This window comes from Zosterops lateralis (assembly GCF_965231275.1).
Source record: "Zosterops lateralis genome assembly, chromosome: 1".
Taxonomy (NCBI): Eukaryota; Metazoa; Chordata; class Aves; order Passeriformes; family Zosteropidae; genus Zosterops; species Zosterops lateralis.
The window spans coordinates 18178657-18204755 of record NC_139762.1 but is presented as its reverse complement, the minus strand read 5'-3'; the positions used below and the strand labels follow the sequence as shown (position 1 = coordinate 18204755).

Below are 26099 nucleotides of genomic sequence, written 5' to 3'. Positions count from 1 at the left end.
TTCTTGCCTACTAACCACAAAAGGTACCTCTGCAGATTGCTTTGATGATGAGCTCTGTTCCTCTGTGGCCTTTTGACGATTTGCCATTCCTATAGCACACAAATGGGTAGTAAAGTGTTACACAAAGCAGCATTTCAGTTGTCAGCTGCACCCCTGCTGTTGATGCTTCCCTCTAGGGAGCCATTGAGTTAAATGCTGCATAGTCAGCTGGATGTGTTTTTCTTCTCTCCCATGCAATGACTTCACCTCATTACCTCCCAGGTGAAACTGGATCTGTCTGCATCAGCAACCTGCTTCTGATTTCAAAGAATGAGTTAGAAATTACGACTTGACTGTGTGAGGCAGGGACATTGGAGCACTAGTCTATTTTAAATCTATTAGACCATCTTTCTGTTGCAATCACTGGTTCTGGAATTAATTGTTGGGCTTTCTTGGTCAGTTTTGTTTTCAAGTACCACAGTAAAAAGTTGAAAAACATAGGAAAGGAAAGGATGGCAACACTACAGAAGATAATTTAAACTTTTTCCTTTGACTCCTGAGAAATGGCACAGTGTTCTTAGATGTAATGTTCAAATAGTTCTTGCAGATCTCCATTTATCAGTTTAAAAAGTGTATTGCTAAAAATTGAAGTATGTGGAGCATAAAAATGCATTAGGAAAAGAAGGGGGGAATCATACTGGTTTGTTTGCTTCTCTGCTCTAGCTCTAGGTTAGATAACACAGGCTGAATGCTTTAAATTGTCTTTGTAAGATATGTTTGAAAATTCTCAAGCAGTTATTTAAAAAGATGTAAATCCTTTCATTTCTATGGAGATGAGCAGTAACAAATAATTACAAGTGTAAGCTAGGAACCAGTGTATCTGCAATTAAAAGCCTATGCTCTCTCAGGGTGTCTGCATTTCCAGAGTGCCTGAATCCAGGCTGCCCAGTGTGAGACTCCTTGGCATTCATCTCCTAGTAGGCTAATCCTACACTTAGCTTTTAAGAAGAAATCTTGTTTGTTCATTCGCCCTCAGCATTCAACGTAACCTATTTAATGCAGAGGCAATGGCTAAAATAAAAAAATTACACACTCAGCTGGTTCCATTACTCTAAAGCCACTGTAGAAACTGAAGAAGTTGGATCACATGGAGCAATTTCACATGTACTTACAGCAGCTGCAAGCCAAGAATGAGTGGACTGGAAAAACGTTCTCAAATTCTGTCCCCAGGTATTGTTTCATACTTCTACATGTGGTGCTATTTGTAGCACTGTTTCTTACAGAGCCCAGGTGGGAGAAGCACTTCCCACAGAGCCCTTGGGAGCACTTAGTGTGGTGGTGCTCTGGCAGCCTGCGTGTCTTGTTTCTATTTCCCTTGGAGCTTACCAGCTCTCCATTAGCCACTGCTCTGATGACACCAAAATGCCCTAAGTGTGATACTGATCTCTGGAGACAAAGTGCCTGGGGAAGTGGACAGAAGTTGTTTGGGGTTGTAGGGAGCTGGTTCATCCTGCCTGAGGATGCCCAACTTCTCCAGCCAATGTAAAGATGCTTTTCGAGTTACTGCTCTTTTTAAATTGTGTAGTTTCTTGCAAAATAGTTCCCATAAACCTCTGCTTGATGATTCTTAACTCTTAAGCAATTCATGTGACCTTTGTTATTGGGAAGAACAATGTGTTTGAGTTTGTCCTTAATTCATTAATCAGAAGTGGTAATCACATCAAACTGATCTAACAACAGAATTGAAAAGAAGGGAAAAGTCAGAAACAGAAAGATTCCGAAGGAAATTAAAAAATGGAAGAAAAAGATTAGCTGAGTAATTTCTGCAGATGCAGCTCGGGACTGTGAAGATACCTCTTTCTGAAAGGCAAGTGCTCTAGAAGGCAGACAGGAGAAGATGCAGCACTAAATGAATTCCCAGGCAAAACCTAGGAAGGGCTTATCCCAGAGCTCAGAAATTCTGACACTGTCTGCTTCTGCTATCCTGCTGCCTTGTCCCTGCTTGTTTCTCCAGGCTGTGAGTTCCTTCGGCAGGGATCATGTGTCTCTGCCATCCAGTGCTCTCGTGAGTGCTATAAAATATTTCAGTGCTCTGGCGAAACATGGAAACTGAGAGGGCACCTTGAGGAGGGAAGTGTGTGATAAAAAATGTAGCAGGGTTTTTTGGTGTGAGGAAATGGGACACTTCAACTATACCCTACTAAGTGTCACTTAATAAATTACTTAGAATGCTGCCATGGGACATAGAAGCACCAAGGAGGTGTGAATGGATTAGCTGTCTGGTAGCTAAAGGGTGCATTTGAGAGATGAGATGCTTTTTCTAAGGCACATTCAGACACTTGAACTAAAATGTCCAGAGATCATTATTTTACATTGCTCTATTGAATCTAAGACAAACTACTCCCAGAATAATTCTGAGTGCTGAAGCAGTCTCTGGGGATGGGAATGCAAGTTTGGGTCCTTCAACATAAGAGAAGGACATGCACCTGTGATGCCTGCAGTTCAGTGGTAGGTGGAGGTTCTCCTGGTTTTTCAATGGAACTGGTTGGAAACGACCAGTTCTGCAGCCATTATTGAATCATACAAAATTTAAGCTCTCCTTCTCCTCAGCAGTATTTTTTCACTGGAGTGGATTCAGACAGTTAAATAATTTAAATATGACCCAGACAGTTCTTATTTTGCAAATAATAGTAGAAAAGTATTTGCTCAGCTGTAACCTATGGTAGTGCTAGAGCTTTCCTTCACCCCATATCTCATAGCTGTAAGTTGGCAAAACAGGAATGGCCCCCATTTTTCAATGGAGGCCCTGGTTCTGCTTTCCTCAGTTGGTAGAATTCAAGTATTTGTGATACATCCCTCACATTGCATAGGTTTTTTTTGGGAAAAATTGGTGTCACAGCTGCATTGCTGCCATCAACACTCGCGGGCAGCTCTGGTGCATGTCCATGGGATATGGCATGAGGCAGCTGAGCATGACAGGAGATGTGGGAAGGGTCTTCAGCTTGATCTGCTGACTAGGATGACTGCAGGAAATGTGTGTGGATAGCTGGAGAGATGGTCCTTTCCTCCTGAAGAAGGATGGCTGTAATCCCTATGTAGTCAGCAGAGACCTTAAAGAGGCAGCTGGGTGTGAGGGCAGGTGCCCAAACCCTCCCTCAGGCAGGAGGGGAGGTCAGGTACCTCTGTGCTGTTGGCTTCCTATGTACAGGCTGAACTTCTCTTTGGAACTGAACACTTTCCTCTTGCTCTTGTTGGAATAAATAATACTCATATCTCCCAGGCATACTTTTTAGCCAGGATTCTGTCTGGCTAAATGAGGGAGGACCATGGACCACACACAGTCTTTGTCACTGGGTGGGACTGATACTTTCAGACCACTTACTGCCTCCTTGTGATCCACATTAAATAGGGCAGAAAGTAACATAGTGCTGTGCTAGGTATTTTTTGGCAGAAAAATTGTGATTTGCTGATGGCCTTTCCCCAGTTAAATGCTGTTCAACTACATTCTTGTAATTAATATTTAATCAGACACTAATAGTACTTTATGCAGAATTGAGATGTGCTGGTGGGACCTTGCTGCATGTCAGAGCTTAGAGCTGTACTGCTTAGAGAACGGTTGTGTCTATATTTTAAAATGGTACATTGACATACAGCTCTGCTTGCAGCTCTGCAGTCAATGTAGAGGAAATGTATTATAACCTAGGTAAACATGACTGCAGCTTGCTTCTCTCTGAAATTTAACAACACTGGCAGAAAAATAAAAGCTTTGAGGGCTACAGTTCCTTCAGAAGACTGGACAGTACTTTTAGAAAAATATAACGATTATTGGCATGGAACCAGCATTTACTATTTTGTTTGGTTTGTTTACAGTTGGTTACTGAAAATTCTGGAAATTTTACCTACAAAATTGAAAGTTAATAAAAATTACAGTAAGTTCTCCTTTCATTCCCCTGCATTCTGACTGTCAGATCTCTTAACTGTGCTAACAGGCAATGCGGCTTCATCTCTTGCTTTCTTGAGAATAAAACTTTGGACTACATTGCCAAACAGAAAACCTCAAATTCAGGCTTTGATTAAAATAGTCAGTGAAATCAAACTGAAAGCTACATGTGTACAATTAAGAATAATAATGGGGAAAATCAATCTTCCTGGTGAAGCGAGTGTTGACATAGTAGATACTGCCTTTCAGGTTTGAATGAGACTGCTTATAGTGTTTTTCTTTAGTTGTCATTCAACGCAATGTTAATTACACTGAGAGGGGCTTCCCCAATGACATGTTTGTTGAGCTCTATGTAAGTGACAGGATGATTATGTCTAAATGATTGGTAAATGTTTTGGCTTTGAGGACTTAAATATTTGTATAAATGAGTCCTCCAGAATCTGAGGAATGCTTGACACCTTCAAAGGATAACAGCTTTGTTACACATCTTATTTTTGAGCTATATTTTATTTGTCTTGCTCATTTTGGAAGTTTCTTACACCAGCAAAGCAGCCATGAGAGTCCAAGGGGTTATTCCAGCACAAGAAGCAAATCAGGATAGGGCAGGTGGCAGACTCTGCCATGCAAAGAAGGAATTTCGGCTGTAGCCATAAGACATATGCAGCCATGACACCTACTTGTCTTAGAGCAAATGGAGAGGAAATCTATCTGAAATTTTTGTCTTCAAGTGCAGAGTGCTTCTTACCTGTGTGAAAGGGTTTAATAGAATTCTGTGAAGTTATTTTAAAGAAGGAAATTTTGAATCCTGACTGAAATCTGAAATGTGATCTTAATAGGAAGAATATTCTAATAATTTTCATTTCTAAGGAGCTGTTGATACATCCAGTTAAGGAGATGTGTAAGGAATATGAGTTCCAGGGTGGTTGCCTAAAAATTTAGTGACTTTCCCCCAGTTTTTGTATAATTAAGAAGCACGTCTTAGACTGAATTGAAAAGTGGAACAAAGGACTATGTGAAGTGGGAAGGAGAGTTTTAACTGGCACAATTTCAGGTTGTGCAGGTAGAGAAACCTCCCAAGGCAGCAATCAGGCTGCAGACAGGAGGGGGAGAGGGCAAACACAGCCTCTGCTTTGAGAAATATGGCATTCCTAGTCTAACAGGCAGCTCTCATGAAAAATGAGTTTGGGCATGAAAAGGACAGTGGATTTACACAGTAAAGGGAGAGGATGCTGTATGTAGAAAAATGTGGGTGATGACTGAAATGGGAAATTCTCACAGTTCAGGTAAGTGTTGCTGCTGTATGAAAACCAGCTAATTTTACTGACAGGGAAAAGTTGCCTCTGGGGTGTCAGTTCTGCCAGTGAAACTGTTTTTTTTAGACAAAGGACTTTGCAACTTAATAGCTGTTTTGGTTGTCTAATGAAATGGGAGTCAGGCATAGCACAAAAGGCAACAACCAGAAACTGATGTGCAGAAAGTTCCAACTGAAGATGAGAAGAACTTCTTTGCTGTGTGATGACCGTGCACTGAAACAGGCTGCCTAGAGAGGGTGTGGAGTCTCCCTCACTAGAGATACTCAAGAAGCATCTGGTCACAGCCCCAATTAATGTGCTCTAGGGGAACCTGCTTGTGCAGGGAGGTTGGACCAGAGACTTGCAGTGGCCCTTTCCAACCTTGACCATTCTGTGATTGTGTTCTGAGCCAGCTTTTGCCATAATCTCAAGTGATGCTATAAATAAATATTCCAAAGGATCTTTGGTTGTCATGGAAAGCACTCATAGAATTGTATAACTCTCTTCCTCCCTCAAAGATCCCACAATCTGCTTTATTGAGTTCAAGAATAGCTCAGGGATTTTTTTCCACCTGCTAACACTGAAATCCAGCTGTTCCAATGATAAAACTTGGCAATTGGTTGGCACCTCAAGGTGAGTTTACAGCAAGGAGAGGGGCTTGCTCAAGCTGTGGATTGAAAAAGATTTTTACATTAAACAGTTTTAGGAAAGTATTCATTGATAAAGATGTAATTTGGTGGGAACTTGGGAACTCTTGTGGCTTAATGAGTGTTATTTGCTAATTGGCAGTAGTAGCAGGGCTGCCCTACTTTCTCACCCTTCTGGAATCTGCTAGAAGCTGGTGTCAAAGGTGGTACTTAATGCTGAGGTGATCTTCATTCTTTAGGTTTTATGACTTCTTAATAGTCTCAACAAATGAGTTTATATTAAAGAAATTGAGTATAAATAAAAGTATAAAAGCAGAAGGAGACAAAGTGGGTTTGATTCAAGCATCGTTAACCAGTAATTTCAGTGAGGTGACTGGAAGTAACGGAGTCACTGGAATTTTAGTTTATTTAAAATAACGGCAAATGAGAATAGAATTGGATCCTTCTCATTTTGTCTTTCAAGTGTCTGTTACAATAAACTTCATGTGACAAAGACTGTATATGTCTTTTGTTCTGTGCAGCTCTGTGCATATTATTATGATTCTGAAAATAGCCACTAATAATTTCCTGAAGAATTGTCCTTTTTGATGAACTGCTGTGTATTTTCAGCTGCTTTTGGTATGCCAGTAAAAGCTGGCTTGCCTTTCAAATATGTTTCCTCACTTCTAGTTTGGGGTTCAGCAGCACAGGATAAATGGCTTTGTCTGAAAGATTTAGAGATTGCAAGAAGTATGAGGGAGGAAGATACTGGATGGGGGTCCTTTTTTTATAGTAACTTTATATGGTTGGTAATGTGAATTTATATAATTCATATTTATTATTGTAAATTAACAGTCATATCTACTTTTATTGCCAAGAGATTAGTACAAGGTGAAATTTTTTTTCCACTCCATGTATTTATTTTGGAGGTCTATAATAGGACTTAGGAGATGTGACTGAGGAGCCTGTGGCATATTTCTAGGGAGCAAGACAGTTTGAAGAATGCTGATAGTTTGTATGAGTAGCTGGGTAAAATTTTGTAAACTGCTAAAGAGTGCAGGTGAAAGTAGTTTCTGTGTTGAATCACCTGTCTTGTAGCTGTGAAAACTGTAAGAGAAAAATTCCCGATGGGTGCAGGATATCCAGCCCCACCCTTCTGTCTCACATGTGACAGCTGGAGGCAGACGAAGGGACACTGACACTCACCTGGCTGCTGCTGCAGGGATGTTTTCTGTAGGTGGGGGTGCTTAATGCCCACTCACTTCTTTCCATTTGGTCCTTACACAGGGAACTTCGTGTTCACAAAACTAATTGCTCTTCCACAAGCCTATAAAAATGGTGGATTGTAATTTGAAAAGTAGCCAAATGCTGAGTGCATCCCAATGCCTTTCCCAAATTTGCTTTAGTTTGAATATAATTAATTTTAGTGTCTATAACTTGCTCTGTCATTACCAGCATCACTACCAACATTAACTGTTTGGGTTTTTTCACAAGTCAGAGTAATTATAAGCGGCATAACAGTCTCAAAAGACAGCAAAGGCCAAGTACAGTTTAGCTTGTCAGGTGACTTTCTGTATGTCACAGGAATACTTTAAAAATATTAGCATTAGAGTGAGCAAGTTTTTTTTAGTGCATGGAAATTTTCTCTCTCTTTTTTTTTTTTTTTTTTTCCCTCTATTTCCCTATGGGTATGATGCTGACTAAATAGCCTGGTATATATACTACTTCACCAAGCATTTCTCATGGTACAAGGCTGTATGAAATCCCTAATCCTGAGATGTCTTGAGAATTTGAAAGTGGGATCAAAAAAGAAAGTTCCCCACCCCAGAGAAGTCCATACATAAGGAAAAGATGTATAATCTACAAGACAAGTGGGAAAGAAGCCTGTAAATAAGAAAAGGAAACATTTTCCTGGTGAGAGATAAGTAAGGATTGTTAGTAGGTAGGTCACAGTGAGAGTCTGTGGAAGCATTTATCCTGGAATGAGCATGCCTGTGAACTTGTGAACATTTTGAACCTTACCAAGAACCTCCAAACTTGACCTGGAAGCTTGCAGGCTCTGCAGGGCTCTCATGCTGCCAGTAGAGAATGCTTTGCTTTCTCTTCTGATGTTTCTGAATTTTTCGAGCTTTCAAAACATTGCCTCTGGGTTTTAGGGTTTTCATGACATATTCTGACTCACTGAAAGGTTGACGTGAGAGAGAGTAGGCTTTCACCATAAGCTTCTGCCATGGTCATTGGCAGTTTTGTACTTCTATAATACAGTAAATGCAATCCTATAATAAGATAACTACATTGGAACTTTTGGATATAGTTATCATATTATGGGATTGTATTCACTATATTATAGAATTACAACTTTACTATATAGAATTCAGAAACTTCCTGGAATCTGTGAAGCAATAATAGTACTTTTTGAGTGTTTGCTCAGACTCAAGAAAATTCCACAGAAACTCTTGTCTACAAACTTTGCTGGTTTTTAATTTGCTTACCATAAAGAAACATGTTAATGCAATTTACCTGGTGGTTTGTGCTTGTTTGTTTATTTGTTGGTTTGCTTTAATAAAGTGAATAGTTGAGATGGAATTTTTCAAGTTTCAGGATAGAAATCTGGAAGACCTAGTTTGTGTCCTATTTGCACTTTTATACGATTGAGAAAAATACTGATCAATGTATTTGAACTGGAAAGGTTCCTCAGACTAAATGGGCTGGTTCCTGGACTTGTGTCTTGCTTCATAAGTGTTTGAAATACGAGTCTGTTGGAGTGAGGCAAATGGAGAGCCTGTGCTGTTCCTGGGGAGGAGGTGGGAGGCTTTTCTGGGGAAGTGGGTCACAAGTCCCATGTCCTTAGTGATGTGTTGCGTTTTGCAGAATGAGAGATGAAGGGACAGAGAGGGGGAAGCAGGAACAGAAAACATAGTAGTAAGGTAATTTTACAAGCTTCTGTGCTATAATATTGTTCTGGAAACTGTGAGTATTATTTATTTATAAATATAAAAAAATCTGATGCCTTTAAAGTGCAGTTTAATGAAGCTACTAACCAAAAATTGTCTCTCAATCTGTAAGTTGTTTCCTCTTCCACTGTCAACTGTATAACATCTACATGTTACCAGCTAAAATCTATAGATGTGAGAAAGGACTTGGCTCCTCCTTGTTTTGTCCTGGCAGTAACTTCACTGGTCTCCAGGACTTTTCTAGTGGATAGAAGTGGTAACTGTTGCCACATCTTCAAGTTATTTCAAAATGAGAGTTAAAAAGTAGTGATAGAGGGTGAGTGCCTGTGTGCATATGCCTGTGTCACATTAAGGCTGGCAGGTCTTTGGTGCTGTTTCTGTTGTGGCTTCCAATAAAAATGGGTTTGCTCTGTCAGATGGAAAGTAAACTTGACATTTTGTTCAGTCTGAGGCAAACTCTTCCAAGCATCCAATTGTCTGCTGAGGTTTATATGTCTACATTGTACTGCTACCAGATGCTGTTTCACCATTTCTGAGAGCTCTGAAAAGAAGAAGGACATTTCTATAATTAATAATGGAAAACAATTTCACTTTTAATTTTAATGATGTCAGAAAAGATCCAGTCCATCATGCTTTGTGAATCAGCTCCTGGCAGCTGCTGAATAATAGAGAGAAAACTCAAGCTTGCTTTCTCTTCAGATGATGGACCACGTGACTTGTTATTCATTAAGTCCTGTTTTCATGCACATTCATTACATAGAATTGGTGAGTGATAGGTACTGTACTGCCTGAAGGCCACTTTGATTCCTGAGTTTTAGTATTACTCTTCTGCCACTGTATACTTGCCAGTGCTTGAGGAAGAAATAATTACAGTGCAAGTAAACTTGCCGAATGTCCTGACATTCTTAGTGATTCCTAGGAAACTGGCTTCCAAGTTTGCAGCCATGGGTGTTTCAGATAGTGTTATCAGTAGTTATCCTGCCAGGAGAAGGAGTACAAAGTTCCAGAGTTTCTGGTTCCAGAGACTGATGCTTTGCTTTAGCTTTGTGCTGCAAGCCAGAACATCATCGTGCATTTCTGTGGTGTGGCCATCTGCTGTTTGGGTTAGCAGGGAATTCATTTTGGAATTGGGCAATCTGTCCCAAGGTTTGGGACCTTGGCTCAAAAACAGGGCATTGCTAAACCAAGGGAAAGTAGTGTACTGAACAAATTGGGGGGGGAAAAAAAAAAAGTTTATTTCATCCTTCCAGCCTACATTTGAACTTAACCATTGTTTTGGAATGTGTAGTGTTATACATCTCAGAAGATTGATTAAATGTGGCTGCAATTTTGTGGTAAAGATTAGTTATACTATTAATTCATACAAAGAGGAAAGTTGTCCTGGTTGGAGCTCTCACAGTGTGGGAATCTGTACTTTGTGTTTATACAAAAAGAAAATGTCCTGTTTAAAAATTTCACAAAAGAGGAGGGCTGCTACCAAGATTTTAAGCTACCTTGGCAGATTTGTGAGTCTGGACTGTTCTGTGGATTTCCTGGCATAGCACTGTCCCAAAACCCCTGCAGGGCTCTGGGACCAGTTAAGCTGTGGGTGATGTGCTCCAGCAGATATCCACTTAGAATTCTGTGGATGCAAGAGGACTCTGTGACACAGGCACTCCCTGTTGGAGACAGGACAAGGGAATATTTCCATTCCTATAGATATCTGGCCACAACCCCTATTCTGCATGCTCTTAGTCTGCATGCTCTCTAGAGGGCTGTACGAAAGCTCATTTGACACTGTGACTTTCAGAGAACAGCTTTATAGTGGGTGGTTTTCCTAATGTTAAATGGAGGAAGGTTGTAGCCTTGTATGAAGGAGGAGCTCAGCTTGGGCAGGAAATGGCAGTCAAGCAGAACAGGGAAAAGTATCTTTTAATCCCCAGGGCACAGGAATAGCCTTGTTGGAATAAGTGCAAACCTAAAGGAAAAATAATGATGGGGAGAGAGAAGCATCATTAAATATCAAAAGCAGCCATTTAGAATGAAACTTCTAAGGAATTTACATTCATGGCCAAACCCTCCAGCTCCAGACGGCGATGGAGGAGTGAGGTATGAGTCATCAAGGCTACATTGGCTTTGGAAAAAAGTAACAATCTAGATTTGAAATAAGTGAAGCAGAAGAATACAAGAAATATTTTCAAGGTGTGTGTCTAGAATATGGTGGTGGCTTCATATATGGGATTTGATCACCAACCTTCTGGCTAGCTTTAGACCTAGAAGTGAGAACTTGCCTGTGGGACAGTCACAACTCAAAATTAGAACATTTTGCATCAAATTTGATAAAGATTGCAGGAAATAAGCAAATATTCAAGCAAAAAGCAGGATTTCATTTTCCTGGCTGATCTCTGAGGTGTCCTGAATGAGAAGCAGTAAGCAACTAGACAGGTATTAATTTATCAAGTGTATTGCTGTTTCATATTAGGTTGTTATAAGATTTTGTTTCTAATTTGTTGCCCAAAAGTTTAACTGTCTTCCCCAAAGCATTTTTAAAAACTCTTGTGCTTGCCTAGTGCTGAAGAGGTGGAATGAGCTCTCAAATAGCTCATATTGTGAGCTATTTAGGCAAATAGTGGGTGCTCTGTTTTCATGGTGCTAGTGGGACATGCAGCACCTCTGTGGGACTTGTGCCTCGTAATGAATGAGTGTGCAGCTCCAGGCTGTGGAGATCAGTGTGAAGCTGTTGCTGTCGAGTAGTGGGATTTGGAGAGGATTTTTTTCTGACAGCAACAATATGGTGCTTCTTCTCACTGTGGGATTGAAAGCAATCAAGAAGAATCTGTAATTTAACAGAGCTCAGATCATGGTTAAACCCAGAAACTGCTCTGAACTTAAGTTCTGAGGGACATTACAACCCTGAGGCTGAGAAGTAGAAAACAACCCTGAGGCTGGCAAGTAGGAAAACTCAGATTCTGATAGTATCTTGTAGGTAAGATTAACTTTCCTGATGGGTTGACACCTTGTCAAACTATAGAGGCTACAGTCCAGAATGAAGCTAAATTAATGAAAGGATATTGATCAAGTTGTGAACAGAACGAGTGCTCTGCTGCAGGACTTGACTGTCTTTTCAAATTAAGGAAATATACCTTTAAAATGCATTCTGTTGATGGACAGAACATAACTGAGTGTTTAGTTTTACCAATGACCACCAAATAGACAGAAAGACTCATGTAATTGACTATGTCAGACTGTTTTGTGGTAGAAGATGCTGTGTCTTCATTTAAGTACTAATGAGCTGGGTATTTTCCTTAAATTTCTGTCTAATGTGACATCAATATAAAAGGAAAGAATGCTGTAAAATTGACCAAATTTATTAAAATTTGAGCCTCTCTTTAGCTGTCTTCTCAACCATGTTTCACACAAAATCCTCTAGTAGAATTTCAGTAAAAAATAATTTTTTAACTAGGAACGTAACTTATTCAACTTCACCCAGTTGGACTCAACTCAAGACTCTTGGCAGTCTTGATAGTCAAAACCTCTGGAAGAATAGGATGAGTCCTAAAGATGGACTGAATACCGAGGAACAGGAACATCAGATTATTATAGCCTGGTTTCCTAGTATATTTTCTCATCACAGATCACAGAATGGGTCAGGTTTGAAGGGACCACAGTGAGTAATCTGGTCCAAACTTCCTGCTCAAGCCAGGTTATTCTAGAGTACATTGCACAGGATTGTGTCCAGATGATTCTTGAGGACTTGCCCTTTTTGAATTTCAGTCAGTTCTTCTCTGTCCATCTCTCCAACCTGTCAAGGTCCCTCTGAAGGGCTGCACAGCCCTCTGGGGTATCGGCCACTCCTCTCAGCTCTGTGCTGACTGAACTTGCTGAGGAGGGCTCTGCCCCTTCATCCAAGCCTTGATGAATAAACTAAACAATACTGGGCCAGGTATTGAATTCTGGGGGACCCCACTGATGACAGGCCTCCAGCTACACCCTGTGCCACTGATTATCACCCTCTGGGATCTGGAGCTCAGCTAGTTCTCAATCTCACTGACCACTCATCCAGTCCCCACTTATTGAGTTTGTCTATAAGGATGTTATGCTGTTCACTGATGTCTAAGACAGCAGCAATACCAGCTAAAGCTTTCCTTGTGAATGTGGCATGTTCAAAGAGCATTCTCTAGTGTCTAATAAAAGGTATGTCCCTGTGATGTAGTCTCCTCCTCAGCAGGGACACTCAGAGGGTATCTCTTCTCAAGCAGGATGTTAATTTCATTAAGTTTGTGGGAACTTAACAGCTTTCTGACCCCTGCTGCACTGCCTGGAACCAGGCAGTAAGTCCAGAAAGTGATTGTGGGTTGGGAAAAGAGACACAAACTGTTGCAGACTTTTTCAATGTGGTTATGTATGTCTTACTAGTGTGTGGAATCAGCCTAAAAATCATGTTTTAGGAATAAAGAAGTAATTACATGAATGGTTGCTAGGAAATGCAATAGAAATGACAGATACATCTGCTGGCTAGAAAATGTTGGTTTAACAATGTTGTCCATGTTAACTTATTAAAATATCATGCACTGTTTTCCCCCATTTTATTCCCCTCTTTGAATTATGTGTCTAAGTTACCTACTGATTATAGCAGCTATTTGTTACCTGTTGGATGAACCATAGGAATTTTTTTCCCTTTCCTGCTAGCAAGGCCAGCAGGCTGTCCATGCTGGAAGTACTTCAACAGTCAGACTCTTCCCAAAGAATGGTGCAGTCTCCTGGATGTTTGGCTGTGCCCTTCTGTGAGATGAGCTATGCAATTCCTGTGCACCCCCACCCCCTGTTACTCTTTGCTATCCTGGATAAGTTTTCTGTGCTTAAGCACCACAATTGTCTTGAATTACTGGGTTGGATTGGCTATTCTAGTATTTCCTATTGACCTTTAGAAGAAAATGTGGAAGTCTGGTTTTAGTACTGTAAATAAATATTTTAAATAAATATGCAGAATGGATTTCAGAATGGAACTGGTCTGCATTGTCATAGGGCCACTAATCGTGTTTATTGGCAGAGATGGGCCAACTGAAAATTTGGTTTAAAAAATGATATTGATAGGTAATACAAAAGGGTTTCTGTATTTCTTAAAAGACTGCATCTTTTGTAGAGATCAGGAATAGATGCAGCTTTCCTCCCTGCACCCCTCCCCAAATGATTTCGGAAATGACTCACATTCTTGCAGATATTGGCAAGCTTTCTTAATCCCCTGTCTCACTGTGTGGCTCATCTTCCAGGCAAACTTTGCAATAGTTGCTGCCAAGCTACAGATGAATGCAGAAGTAGCTGGCAGAACCAGACATTCACAGGTAAAGGACCTCTGTGTGTTTTGGCACATTACTTGACAGCTTCTGTAAGATCTTCTGCTGATAATGTTTGATATTTCCAGTATTGCCCGTGTGTAGAGACTGCAATTACACTAGTGATAAGGAAGAAAGAGTTAGAGAGACAGTCTGAAGATAATTCTTTCTTAGTTAAGGCACTGAGGAAGTGAACTGAACTTTGCTCTAAATGAAGTTTAACCTCTGCTAATGGTGAAAAATGTCTTAACTCATCTTCAAAGCCAAGGATATCTGGCCCTGAGAAAGTGCCTTTGAATTAATTACACTGCATTATTTAATGGCTATAAAATTCTCAGTCCCTTTGGTGTCTGTTAACAGGTTCCCCTGTAATTGCAGTGCAGTTTTCTAGGAGAGGAGACATTGTAGTTTTATTGTTTAGTATGTTAACCAGAAGCAAAGTTTGATGTGATGTAAAATGGTATTCAGGTTATCAATGTCAATTCCAGACTATCAAATAAAGAGATTTTTATTTTTAAAGTAGTCTGATTGTAGATTGCACAGGTATTTTCAGTGGTAATGAAAACTCTGTCTTAAAAAATATCGTTGCTGAGAACCTATGAGTGTCCAAGCCACCCATCACCTGAAAATTGCTGTGAATGTTGTACTTCCATCTGTCTGTAAAGGATCCTGACTGTGGGAAGGTTAGTTTGTAAGTTGACCACGGGTTCTCCATGTGCATGACAACAGCTGTTAATGAGTTTTCTGCTCCTTAGCCCCACCCTGTAACCTGCATTCAAACACTGCTCAATTAAAACTTATTCCTTTTTCACCATATTCCAAGAAGGTACTATGATTTGTACGTATTTCTGATCTTCTCTATTAGTTTCTTTGCAAAATGCTCCACTTTCACCATTATTTTTTTTCACTAGCACTTGCATGTTTTTAGTGTTTGTCCATCAATGGGCTGATAACATCATCATCATCGTTGAAGTGAAGATGAGGAGAACCAGAAGGGAGTCAGTCCTGTGTGTCCTCAAACATACAGCCTGATCACCAAACTGAGACATATTTGGAAAGAAGTCAATTAGATGTTAAAGACTTTACAGTTCTTTACATTTAGTGAATGACATTAACTTTTCTGCTTATGATTTGTCAGCAGTTATCGTGTGTCACTTATCATTATTCGTGTGAATGAATTGAGGCTCCTTTCCATCACTGTTTATTCTTATCCTATGCCTAACAAAATCAAAATAAAGAAAAATCAAATGAAGAAGCACTGAAGAATTTTTAGCAAAGCATCAAACTATAAAGAAAGATATTGTCCTGACAACTACCTTTGCTCTAAGCTGAATCTGATCATCTGTTGCTTTCACTGACTTAGATTTAAACAACCCAATGTTATTCTAAGTCTCTTGTTGCTGGAAAACACATTTTTACTTGAATATAAAAAGTAATTAATGCCACCAATGCATTCAGAAAGGAGGAGGAGAACTAGAGGGGCCTAAGTAACCCTGCAGTAAAAGTATAGAGTGGCCAATCTTGTCCTGTCTCTTTGAACCAAAATGTTGTGTTTGGAAAGAAAAGTTAATGAGTAGTGTGGTTGGCAAGCTGGCTGCCTCCCAATCTCTCTGGAGACAAGGAGGGCCTTCCAGGTGATGCACAAGGTTCTTGGATGCCTGGACATGCCCACTGCTCACTTGTGAGGCTGCAAACACACTAACACAACACTCTGGTCTTGAAGGGTAAATGAAGTGAGAAAAGGCAATGGGTAAAGCCTTTTCAATGACAGAGCTGTCACTGACTTAGGCAAAGAGACTTTGGCTTTTATCTTATTTTTTAAATTCATAATTATTATTGTTGAGGGTGGGTTATGTGTTTGGTTTTTTTTTTTTTTTTTTTTTTTGTTGTTGTTGTTGTTGTTGTTGTTGTTGTTGTTTTTTTGGTTTTTTTTGGTTTTTTTTGTTGTTTTTTTAAGACTGAGTGTGCTTGACTTGAGTGGTAAGCTATCAGAAAAATCTTCCTGGGTTTTTGCAGGACACCAACCTGCTCCAGCTGCTATTGCGTGCCAGGTACAAAATTACTCTATACATTGCATTTTCTAGAAATCCCTTATGTGCTGCCCCTAAACAGAGCAAAGAAACATGGGCTTACTTCTATTATCTTTGTTAAGCTTTATATATCATGACATTGCTCCTTTGACCAAGGAATTTACTTTAGGAAAGGGAGACATTTGTTACTGTATGCATGTGGAAATACAGATTTTGAAAGCTGCTCTTTGAAAACTTGAAGTACTCAACTCAAGGCTGGCTGTATTTTTAGTCTTATTCTTCATTTTTTCTTTCTTTAGTGGTTTTCCCCCTCTGCTCCAGAATGCCACAGTATGGATTTGTTTAGTCCGTTATCTGAGTTTGTAAATTACATGTGGGACATGATGCCACATGCTTTTTCTTGAACTACTTGTTTGTTTTTGCCCTGTTCTCCCCTTCTGGATGTCTCACCTGCTTTGTGTGTCTGCTGAATACTTTGTCACTTGGTTTCTGGCTAATCACATCTGATGAAGGGCTTTGTCTCTCTTGTGCCAGAAGATTTGGCTCAGACTGCCAAAGCAATTGCACATGTTATTTGAGGGGTTTATTTTCTTTCCAACAGCGATAATCTCTATCACATTATATTTTACCGACTTTGTCCTTTAGAAAAAGCAGCATAAAATTAAACCAATAGAGACTTTTAAAAAACTGGTTTGATGTTGTGTTTAAATGTGTTAGAATCTTGTGTTGATTCAAGAGCTATTTGTTTTTAAGTCATGTCAAGATAAATATTCATGGAATATCTAAGTTTTTTTTGAGCTGAGCGTGTGATTTAAAGCTTGCTATAAAAAGCTTGGGAGTCATTACATTATACTGTAAAGCTAAAAATACAATACCAGGGAACAGACAGGTTGAATAGATGCTCTCTGTGAATTCTACAGACACCTATTACTTTCTGTTTAGCAAACATGATGATAAAGCTGATCTTAATTGTAACCAAGCCATCTGTGAGAACTGGAAGTTAAAGTGATACAAATTCCATTTAGGAGTGTGGTGCCCTGAAGGGCATCTCGGTGAAGGATCACTCAGTAGCCACCTGCATCTTTCACTGTTTGCCCCAACACTGGCTGCTGGCACATAGGAGGGGTGATACAAGCCTAAATGGAGCTTCTGATGCAACCTAAGGTAGCTGCTTTTATGAATTGATTAAAGTACGATTTTTTTAAAAAGCTGATGACTACTAATGAGGCAAAAAACTCAGGAGTATGGTGGATTTATTCCCAGAGCTGTGTTCATGTTTACAATGAAAATTTGAAACCAGGTCAGTTTTAGGCTTCCTTTTTTTTTTTTTTTTTTTTTTTTTTTTTTTTTTTTTTTTTTCCTCTCTCTCCTTTTTACTTATGTGGAAGCAGGTATTTTTCACACATCTGCTTTTATTTGATGCTAAGTTCTGTATGAATCAAATCCTGAGTAACTTAGCAGCAGATGAATATTTTACTGGCTGTGTCTACAGAGCCTGTTGTGCATCACTCAGTCCCTGTGGTCCTGAGGGTCTGAAGCCCATGGCCCATTCTGTGGCTGAGCTAGTACAGCTTTGCAAGGCTTGGGCTCAGTCTGCCACTGGGGCCACTGGAACCAGGTGCCACTTGTCAGGGCAAGGACAAAAGCTGCTTGCTTGTGCCTGCTATGTGTCATGTAGAATCACTTACAGACAGCCAGGAAAAGTTTTTATCTGTAAATAAATATAACAAACAAATCTAGACTTTGTTTGCTAAACTCATTTTTGTACGGCAGAAAACTTTTTTCATCATAGTATTTGTCACCATTAACCAATATAAAATATTATCTGTTAAATCTTTTGTAGAAAGAGTGAACTTTTTTTTCTTTCTAGAGATGGGTTTTTTTCCTATTTTTGGCCTCATAGTATTTAGTATTTTTTCCTGCCTAGGTGCTGCAATTTCTTTTAAAAAGTCAGGCTGTAAATGGTTCTGTTTCCATGCAATGTTGAGTACAGTGGAATTTCAGAGTTTGAAATTGCATCTTGAGGGATCTAGGCTTCTTTCTCTCCTTCTCCCCATCCCACCTGTCAACATGATATTCTGATCCCTTTTACACCTTTGCCTGGGATTATGTGGACTGCAAGAAACAAACTGATAATGATTAAGCTGTATTACAGCTGCCAAATTCTGTAAAAAACTATAATGTCCTAGACCAATGAAAGTTAACAGCATTTGAAGTATTTTGTCCATTTTCAAGTCCTAGACTGGCCAGTGACAATAAAGTAAAAATCACAGGTTTTTGTTTGGTGTGAATATTGGATGTTTGCGTAAGATTCGTCAGTAAAGCATTGTTTTAATGCAGAACAGATTCATGAGCCTGTAGCATAATTGATATGAGCAGGTTTGTGATTCTATAAATTTGTTCAGTGGCAAAGGATTATGACTTGAGGTGCTGCAGAATTTACATAATAGCATAGGAGCTACTCTTTTCTTCCTTTTCTTCAAAAAGAAAATGCAGTCTCTACAGCAGCATGTACCTTTGTCCTACAAAGTAAGAAGCCAGAATGCAGAAGAGAATTTTTCTCTGAAAAAGTCTTTTTATTACTTTAACTACCTTTCTGTGCTTGGTTAAAGAGGTTAGGCTGTCATTGGACTTGCACACACTCTCATCCCACTTCAATTTGTCCTGTTCTCCACCCTGTCAACAGTCACATTTCTGCAGGGTGAAGATAAAGTGTGAAAAAAAAATTGTTTTGGGCCTTCTCTTTCCTTTTTTTTTTCCTTCTTTCATGCTTATACAAAGGCTGAATGAATTTTCAATGTTCTTGCATACCAGTTTCCTACATACTAGTTGTTTTCCAATAGCACCTGCAGGCCTGCACTGCCTGCACTGACATTGGATTAGCAAGGGGTGCAAGAAGAGATGATGCCATCTGGGGAACTGAGGCAAAGAAAAGCAGCATGTCTTCCTGGCAGAATTATGTCACAAAGCTGAAATTTGAGATAATAAGAAACTCTTAGCTTTTTTTTCCCCCCCGAGTTTTTCTAGAGTGTCTACAGTGCAGACTTTCTCTTGGTGTACATTTGATATTTTTATACCCAGGTATTTTTTTACTAACCCTGTCTTCTGCATCTTCCTCCAAGTCACAGGCACTTAGATGGTGAAGCATATCCTAAAGTCACAGACAGTCACAAACAAATGAAAAATAAGGAGGTGAGAGGACAGAGGCTGCTTTAGTTAAATCATTCAATTGGTCACTGAGGAACTGCTAATGTCTAGTTCATATTCATGGTACACCTATGCTATAGGTACACACGGGAAAGGCATCTAGTCTAGTAGTCTACTTTCATCTGATGAAGTGAAATAAACTGTACTGGGAATCATCATTTTACAAGGGTTTCTACCTTTATGTTGTTAGACTGTTTCTTCCCTCTGTACTATGCAAAGTCCATTTGATGTATAGAAATGGTCTGACAGTGGATGTTCTGTCATGGTAATAAATTTGCTTTGGCTGACCTGATGTCAAAACTAAGCAAGAGTGAGGCTGAGTTTAAACAAAACTTGATTCATGTATTGCTACCTTGTAAAATTACAAGATATTTTAAAAGTTTTGGGCTCCTGTTGGCGTAGGCTTTTTTCTCTTTCAGCTTGGTCAGATTTATGTCTGGAGCCATTTCCTCTAACAAGTAGTTGTCTTTTTCTTAGCTGGGCTATCTCCACTTTGCTGCTGTTGTAGGGGCAGTGGCATGTGCTCCCAGCAGAAGGCTGGGGCTTGGCTGCAGGTGTTCATGTTCTTCCTCATGTAGTGTGAACTCCATCTGTCTGAAACTCACCTGCTGTGCTGGGGAAAAGTGCTGGAAACTCTTCAGGGAAAAAGCCACAGCTGTCTAATGTCCTGCCTAGATCAAATGTGCTAGAGTCAAATTTGTCACTTGGTCAGTTTATCAGTGGGACAGACTTGATTATAGCTGTCTTTGCTGTTTGCTGGAGATGAACAACAAGGCAAAAAATGCTGGAGTGATATATGACTATGGCAAAAGCTGCTGAGAAAATACTGTCAGTCTGGAAGGAGTGCCTATTTGTTCTTAGAAGTCTGCACAGAGTATCTTGTAATGTTTTTATGCTTGAATGTACATCTGAGTATACAGTGGTGTGATCATCTGCATGACTTTTCTTTTTTTCCTTTCTCACAGTGCATGCCAATTAAAGGCCTTGGATTTGTGCTTGGAGCCTACAAATGTATTTGCAAGGCTGGATTCTATCATCCCAACATCTTCTCAGTGAACAGCTTTCAGAGTAAGTGCCTTTGCTTGAGTTAAAAAAAAAGAAAACAGAGCTATCATTAATAATGCAGGGCTGCTTTTTATCCTCGTCAGGGTTATACAGTAAAATCCCAGTAGTTTGCAACTCTCCGATTATATAATCACTTAAGGAGTTCTAGCCCTTTGGTTTGTCATTCACAATGCTCTTGAGGATCCTGTAAAACATACCCACTTGAAGAATATTTGATTTGTAAATAAATTAAAAAACATGAAAAGAAGCCTTGCTGAGGGGAAATAGAGATTTCTGGCATCTGTGCTCATGCACAAGTATTCTGGAAATTAATCTACTCATTTTCTGTTTAGCCAGAGGAAATGAGAATGCCCTAGCCTCTGACTTTGTGTGGGCTTTAATTGTTTTCATTTTACTCCATTTGCAAAAGAAAATTCAAAGGAGCATCCAAACTCTAATATGTGGTGATAAGGTAATAGAGATACTTCCAGCCTGGGAGTCTGTTTGACTGGATGTATGGATAACATACATCCTACACGTGCCCAGGACACACATTGTATGGTTCTTAGACTGAATTCCCACAACAGGAGGAACAGAACTTGGCTGATGCTCATCAGGGAAAATAGACAAACTGCATGGCCAAAGCTGGTGTCTGTTACTATCATCATGTGACTAAATCTCTGTATGGATTTTGTGCTGAAATTGTTGCAGTTGTACTGGTAGAGTTCAGGCTGCAGTCACACGTGCAAAGCTGCTCCTTGGAGGCATAACAGGGCAGCCTTCTCTGCCTCCTGCTTTCAGGTTCATCTCATGCCCAGCTTCTTTGCACCATCCTTTAGCCAGAGGTTCATGACATCAGCTCTTGCTGTGAGATCAGTTTGTGTGAGATTTCCAGAGAATGGCAGTGAGTGACTTTCACCAAGCTTGGTCCAGGATTGCGTGTATTATCTCCTGCCTTGTTTGAAAACAGCTGTTCCTGTTCCCCAAGAGAAATGCCTCTACTACTAATCATCACATGATATACACACACACATATATGAAGGGGATATGTCTCCTGTACATATTTGTAGAATAAGTAGCACAGTTTGTTCAACAGTTTATCTGCTGAGTGTTTCCCTTGTCTTTTCATATTGTAAAGTGTTGCAGAAGGCAGCCTTGTGATAGTGCTATTTCTCTGGGCTGTGTGAATCTGTTGCTAGAGTAAGGAGGATGTTTGGTTCCTTCTGAAGTGCAGTGAGTTCTGGTTGGTTAGGATTTAGTTCCTTGAGAGAGCATATAAAGAAAACTTCATACCAAATGCCGTAGAGCACACACACCAAAAAATGTGGCTAGAGACCATAGCAACATTAATCATTAGGGATCAAAATTAACTTTATTGCATATCAGTTATGCAAAATATGTATGCTTGGTATGTATTAGTCACCTTGGTTTCAAATGCAGTCAGCATCAAAAGCATGGCTCCCCTGGAGGGTGATTTGTCTTTGGATGGAAAAAGCAATACCTCCACCATTTCTCCATTTGCTATAGAATGAAGAGCCTTAAAATGGCTATTTAGCTCCTAATAAAGTGAAATTTGTCTCAAGGAAGTTTTTAAATGCTGATACTGTAGGATGTAGGGGGCTAGTTCGATTTGAGCCCTTGTTTCTCTGAGGTAACCTGAGTTTTGAAACAGTAATGAAGAACTTTTAAAATTCATCCAGATGCAGCTCCATCTGCCAAGTTGTATAGATTATTTCAAAAAGTGAACAGTGAGACTGGAAATAACTAAAGTAATGAGAAAAGCCCATGGTTCAAGGGAAACTTGGCTCTGTCACACAGCTGTGTTCTGTAAAAAAAAAAAAAAAAAAAAAAAAAAAGAGGAAAAAATGGCATGGCTAAAATGGCTGTAGTATGTATTTGGTGGTTCAAAATGATGTTAACATAGGAATTCAAGACACGAATTCTGCAAGCAGCTTTGACAGAAGCTGTCTGACCTGGAGATCTCTTTGTGGAGCTAGGTTGGTGAAATCTGATGATAAAAGAGATGAAACTGAATAGGAATGTTAATCATTGAGAAAGTATTCCTAGTGGAAGAAAATAAAGAGGCAGCAAAGATTTTCAGGTCTCAAGATATCAGGAAGGAGATAGATAGAAAAAAAATTACCAGCTTTTTGCTTAACTCAATTGAAAAATTGGATTGTGTTGGGTCTTGAAATGGGAGCATTTCTCAACGATGCTGGGATTCTGCACCACAGCAAAATATGGGTAGTTACAGTTGCACGTCCTATTTGAAATGTCCAGCATTTGAGTGGGGGAAAGGTTCTGCTTTTGGCCCAGATTAATATTTTAGTTTGAGTCTGAAAGATAACTGTATAATAGGGCTTTGCAAAGATGTTGAACACTGTCCACAGTTTACTGGTAGGCTCTGTGGGGACCTGCAACGTGACATAAACTGTCCTGTGTAGGAAAGATTCTGCAAATCTGTTGCTTTTCTGCCTTAAAGCAGCATGGTGGTGCTGCTCCCAGGGAGGCAGATGTTGCAGCTTCCCAAAGTGTTTAGGACAGAGGCACAGCTGGAATTCAGCCTGTTATCGTACTGAAAAAGAAGCCAGGTAGGAGGGCATTTCTCTCCCAAGTCTGCATTCATTCTTCAGAACTGATGGTGCCAAAATATGTAAAACCTTTATATTTTTTTCTATGTGTGTTAATGAGGACCTTGGGTACTAGAAGGAGACAAAGTTATTACCATACTTCTAGGGTATCTTTTGGGGTTGGAAACTGATTTTAGAAAAAAGCAAATTTCATGGACACAGGTTGTATTAACCTGTAAGCGCTTGAATACATGGTTATGCAGTTTCTCCTAATGGCTCATTTTTAGGTAGCACATTTAATGTAGGTAGAATAGACTAACTGAAGATTACTTATATTTTAACATTCCTGTAACACCCTTCTCCAAGGCACTTCTCTTCTCTGCCTCATGGGGTAACCAAGTTTGCATTGAAAAATCTTCAGCAGAACAACGGTGATTTGTTCAGCCTTTAAGTTTGCTCTTTAGCAATGCATCATCCATATACTGCAGAAATTCTCAGCTCTTGCTGTTTGGTTGTGGAACCTGTCCTGCTTGCAGCAGAAGTGGCTCTTTTGTCTGAATATAGGACTTTGTTGTCTCTAACACTACCATGATCATAAAAATTTCCAAGAGAGGTTTCCCATTTAACAGGAATTCTTATTTTTTACACCTGCCCTTTGGATTTGGTTCTTCAACAGAATCCTCACATGCAGATCTTTGCATATATGAAGGTTCTCACTGACTTCAGTGATCCCGTTCTGGGGTGAGGCTTATGACCATGGCTGATGACCAGGTTTTGGTGCCAAGAGGTCCAGTTACATTCTCACCAAGTTACTGCAACATCACTGATGCAACTGTAGTATTCCTAATTTATGGTATTAAAGAACAGAAGCAGAATTAGTCTTTTGTTCTACTCAGTGCTCAGCATGCACTGTGCTCTCTGTGTTCATGTGCTGAGTTCTAACTGGAGTGTGGGATGATTTGGTTTGGGACAAAGCAGTCCCTGCCCTGCTCTGGGCTGGCTCTCAGCAGTCGGTGGTGCCATTCTTACTTTGCAGGAAGATCTCAGCTGGGAGTGTTGCAGCTGCTGAGGCATCCCTTGCGTGGCAAAGTGTCCTTAGGAGAACCAAAGCTGATGAAGAGTTACTCTCAAGAGAACATTTCAAAAACAGATGGGCCAATCAGACAGAAAAATAGGACTAGGATAGAAGAGAGAAGTGCTAGGAAAAAAAATGGTAGAGTGGAAATAGCTGAAACATTTAAGCTTTGTGGTTTATTTTATTATACTTCATGTAATTTGTCTCCCTATTCCTACTTTCAACCTGTTTTGTTTTGTTCTTTTCTCCTTCCTTTTTATCCTTTTTATTTTTTTGGTTACTACATTTTATTTCTGTTCTTCTTTTCTTTTTTTTTTATACCTTCCTCATTTTCAGTTTTAACTTCTACAACACAGTGTTGCTTCCATCTCATTTGTGACAGCACTGAAACTCTGCTGCCTTAGAGCAGAAATGACTTCTTGTACATCCACCTTACCAATGTCTAGAATATTTTGTCATCTTTTGAGGAGGAAAAACAGGTTTTATTCACTGCGGGAGATGTGTAATCCCAAAGAACTGCTGCAATAGGATAAGGCACAATAAAATGTCTAGCAATTCTGTTAGAGGCACTCCAGGCTTGGCTTGGACTGTCTGTGTCTTGAATTGATGTTACATTGACTTTGTTGAGGGGACAGGACCAGACAAAAAGGACTGAAATGTTCAACTGTGCATTGGGCAGCTGTACCCTGAGACATAGTCAGGGCAAGGGTGTGGGTGGACAAGATCCATGTCTGTGGTATATAGAACGAACAGCTCTTCCCCAAGAAATTATTTTAGAGGGTCTGAAAAAAGTTTTTTCTTTTTGTCAAGGAGAAGAAAAAATTAGAACTGTTAATTGTTCCTCATTACATTGCGGAAAATTTCATGTAGATCAATTTTTTTTGATCTTTCTTTTATTGGCTGTAAGTAAGAATCACACAGAATCATGGAATCCAGTAGGTTGGAAAATACCTCTAAGATCACCAAGTCCAACCTGTGAGCAACCCCTACCTTGTTAACCAGACCCCAGAGCACTGAGTGCCATATCCAGTTGTTCTTCAGACACCTCCACCTTCATTTGATAGTCAAAAGATATTCACAGAAAAATCAGTCCTGACTGGCAGTGCAGGCAGTGCAAAAGATGTGGATCAGTGATCTTTCTTTGTATGCAACTGACAGTATCACAGAAGCAATAGATCGCAAAAGGCCTCTGAGATCATTGAGTCCACTCTATGACCAAACACTGCCATAGATTAGAGCATGGCACTGAATGCCATGTCCAGTCTTTCCTTAAACTCCTCCAGGGACAGTGACTCCACCACCTCCCTGTGCAGCCCATTCCAATCTCTAAACATGACACCTGACACTCTAAACAAACCTTGCTCTTGTGTTATGAAATCACATCCATGGGATATTTACTTCAACATGCAACTGTTTATTTAACTGTTATTCCTGTAGTATGTGATGAGCATCTATGTGAAGACCCTCCCACATATGATTCAAATAAGAAACTGCTTGATAAAATGCAATATAGTGTATTTGCAATGACTTTCAAGGTTGAACATTTCAGAAATAAAGGAAATGCATCAAGTTTAGGATCATGTAAATTATCAAGCCATATTCATATAATATTTGTGACAAATATTATATGAACTCATAACTGTTTGTCTTGAATTACATTTTTTTTCTCTGTGTAAGTATTTATACTACAAATAATTTATTTAGTTGACACAATAAATATATATTAACAAATGGCTTATGGGGTTCAGAAATAGGAGGTTTGGGCTAATTGAAGGGCAGCTATAGAAATGATAGAGGAGCAAATATGTGGTGGAACAGCAGATTGACATGAGCTGCAATGTTGACAAAATGAAGTGGAAAACTTGGACAGTAGGGAATGCATGCTTGGTTTGGATATGGAGATGGGAGGTGGGAAACTGTGACTTTTGTCTCTGACAGAGGACAATGTGGGTCTGTTGCTGTAGCTGTAATTAAGAAAGCAGGGATCTGATGTTAGATTTGAAGAAGGTGGTTTCTGTTAAAGCTCTTGGAATGATAATGGGCTGAGGTCCTTGGGTATGTGCTCTGAAG

The 26099-nt window shown here is 39.7% G+C and overlaps 1 protein-coding gene across 1 annotated transcript in view; it reads left to right on the top strand.

Moving 5' to 3' along the window:
- GPR158 (G protein-coupled receptor 158) overlaps window positions 1-26099 on the top strand; it is a gene marked incomplete at its 5' end in the record, with an annotated part of 188759 nt that overhangs the window by 60175 nt on the left and 102485 nt on the right. The window contains one exon of the mRNA XM_083863219.1: window positions 20306-20408. Within this exon, the coding sequence (XP_083719345.1) occupies window positions 20306-20408 (103 nt within the window). The remainder of the gene's footprint in view (window positions 1-20305; window positions 20409-26099) is intronic.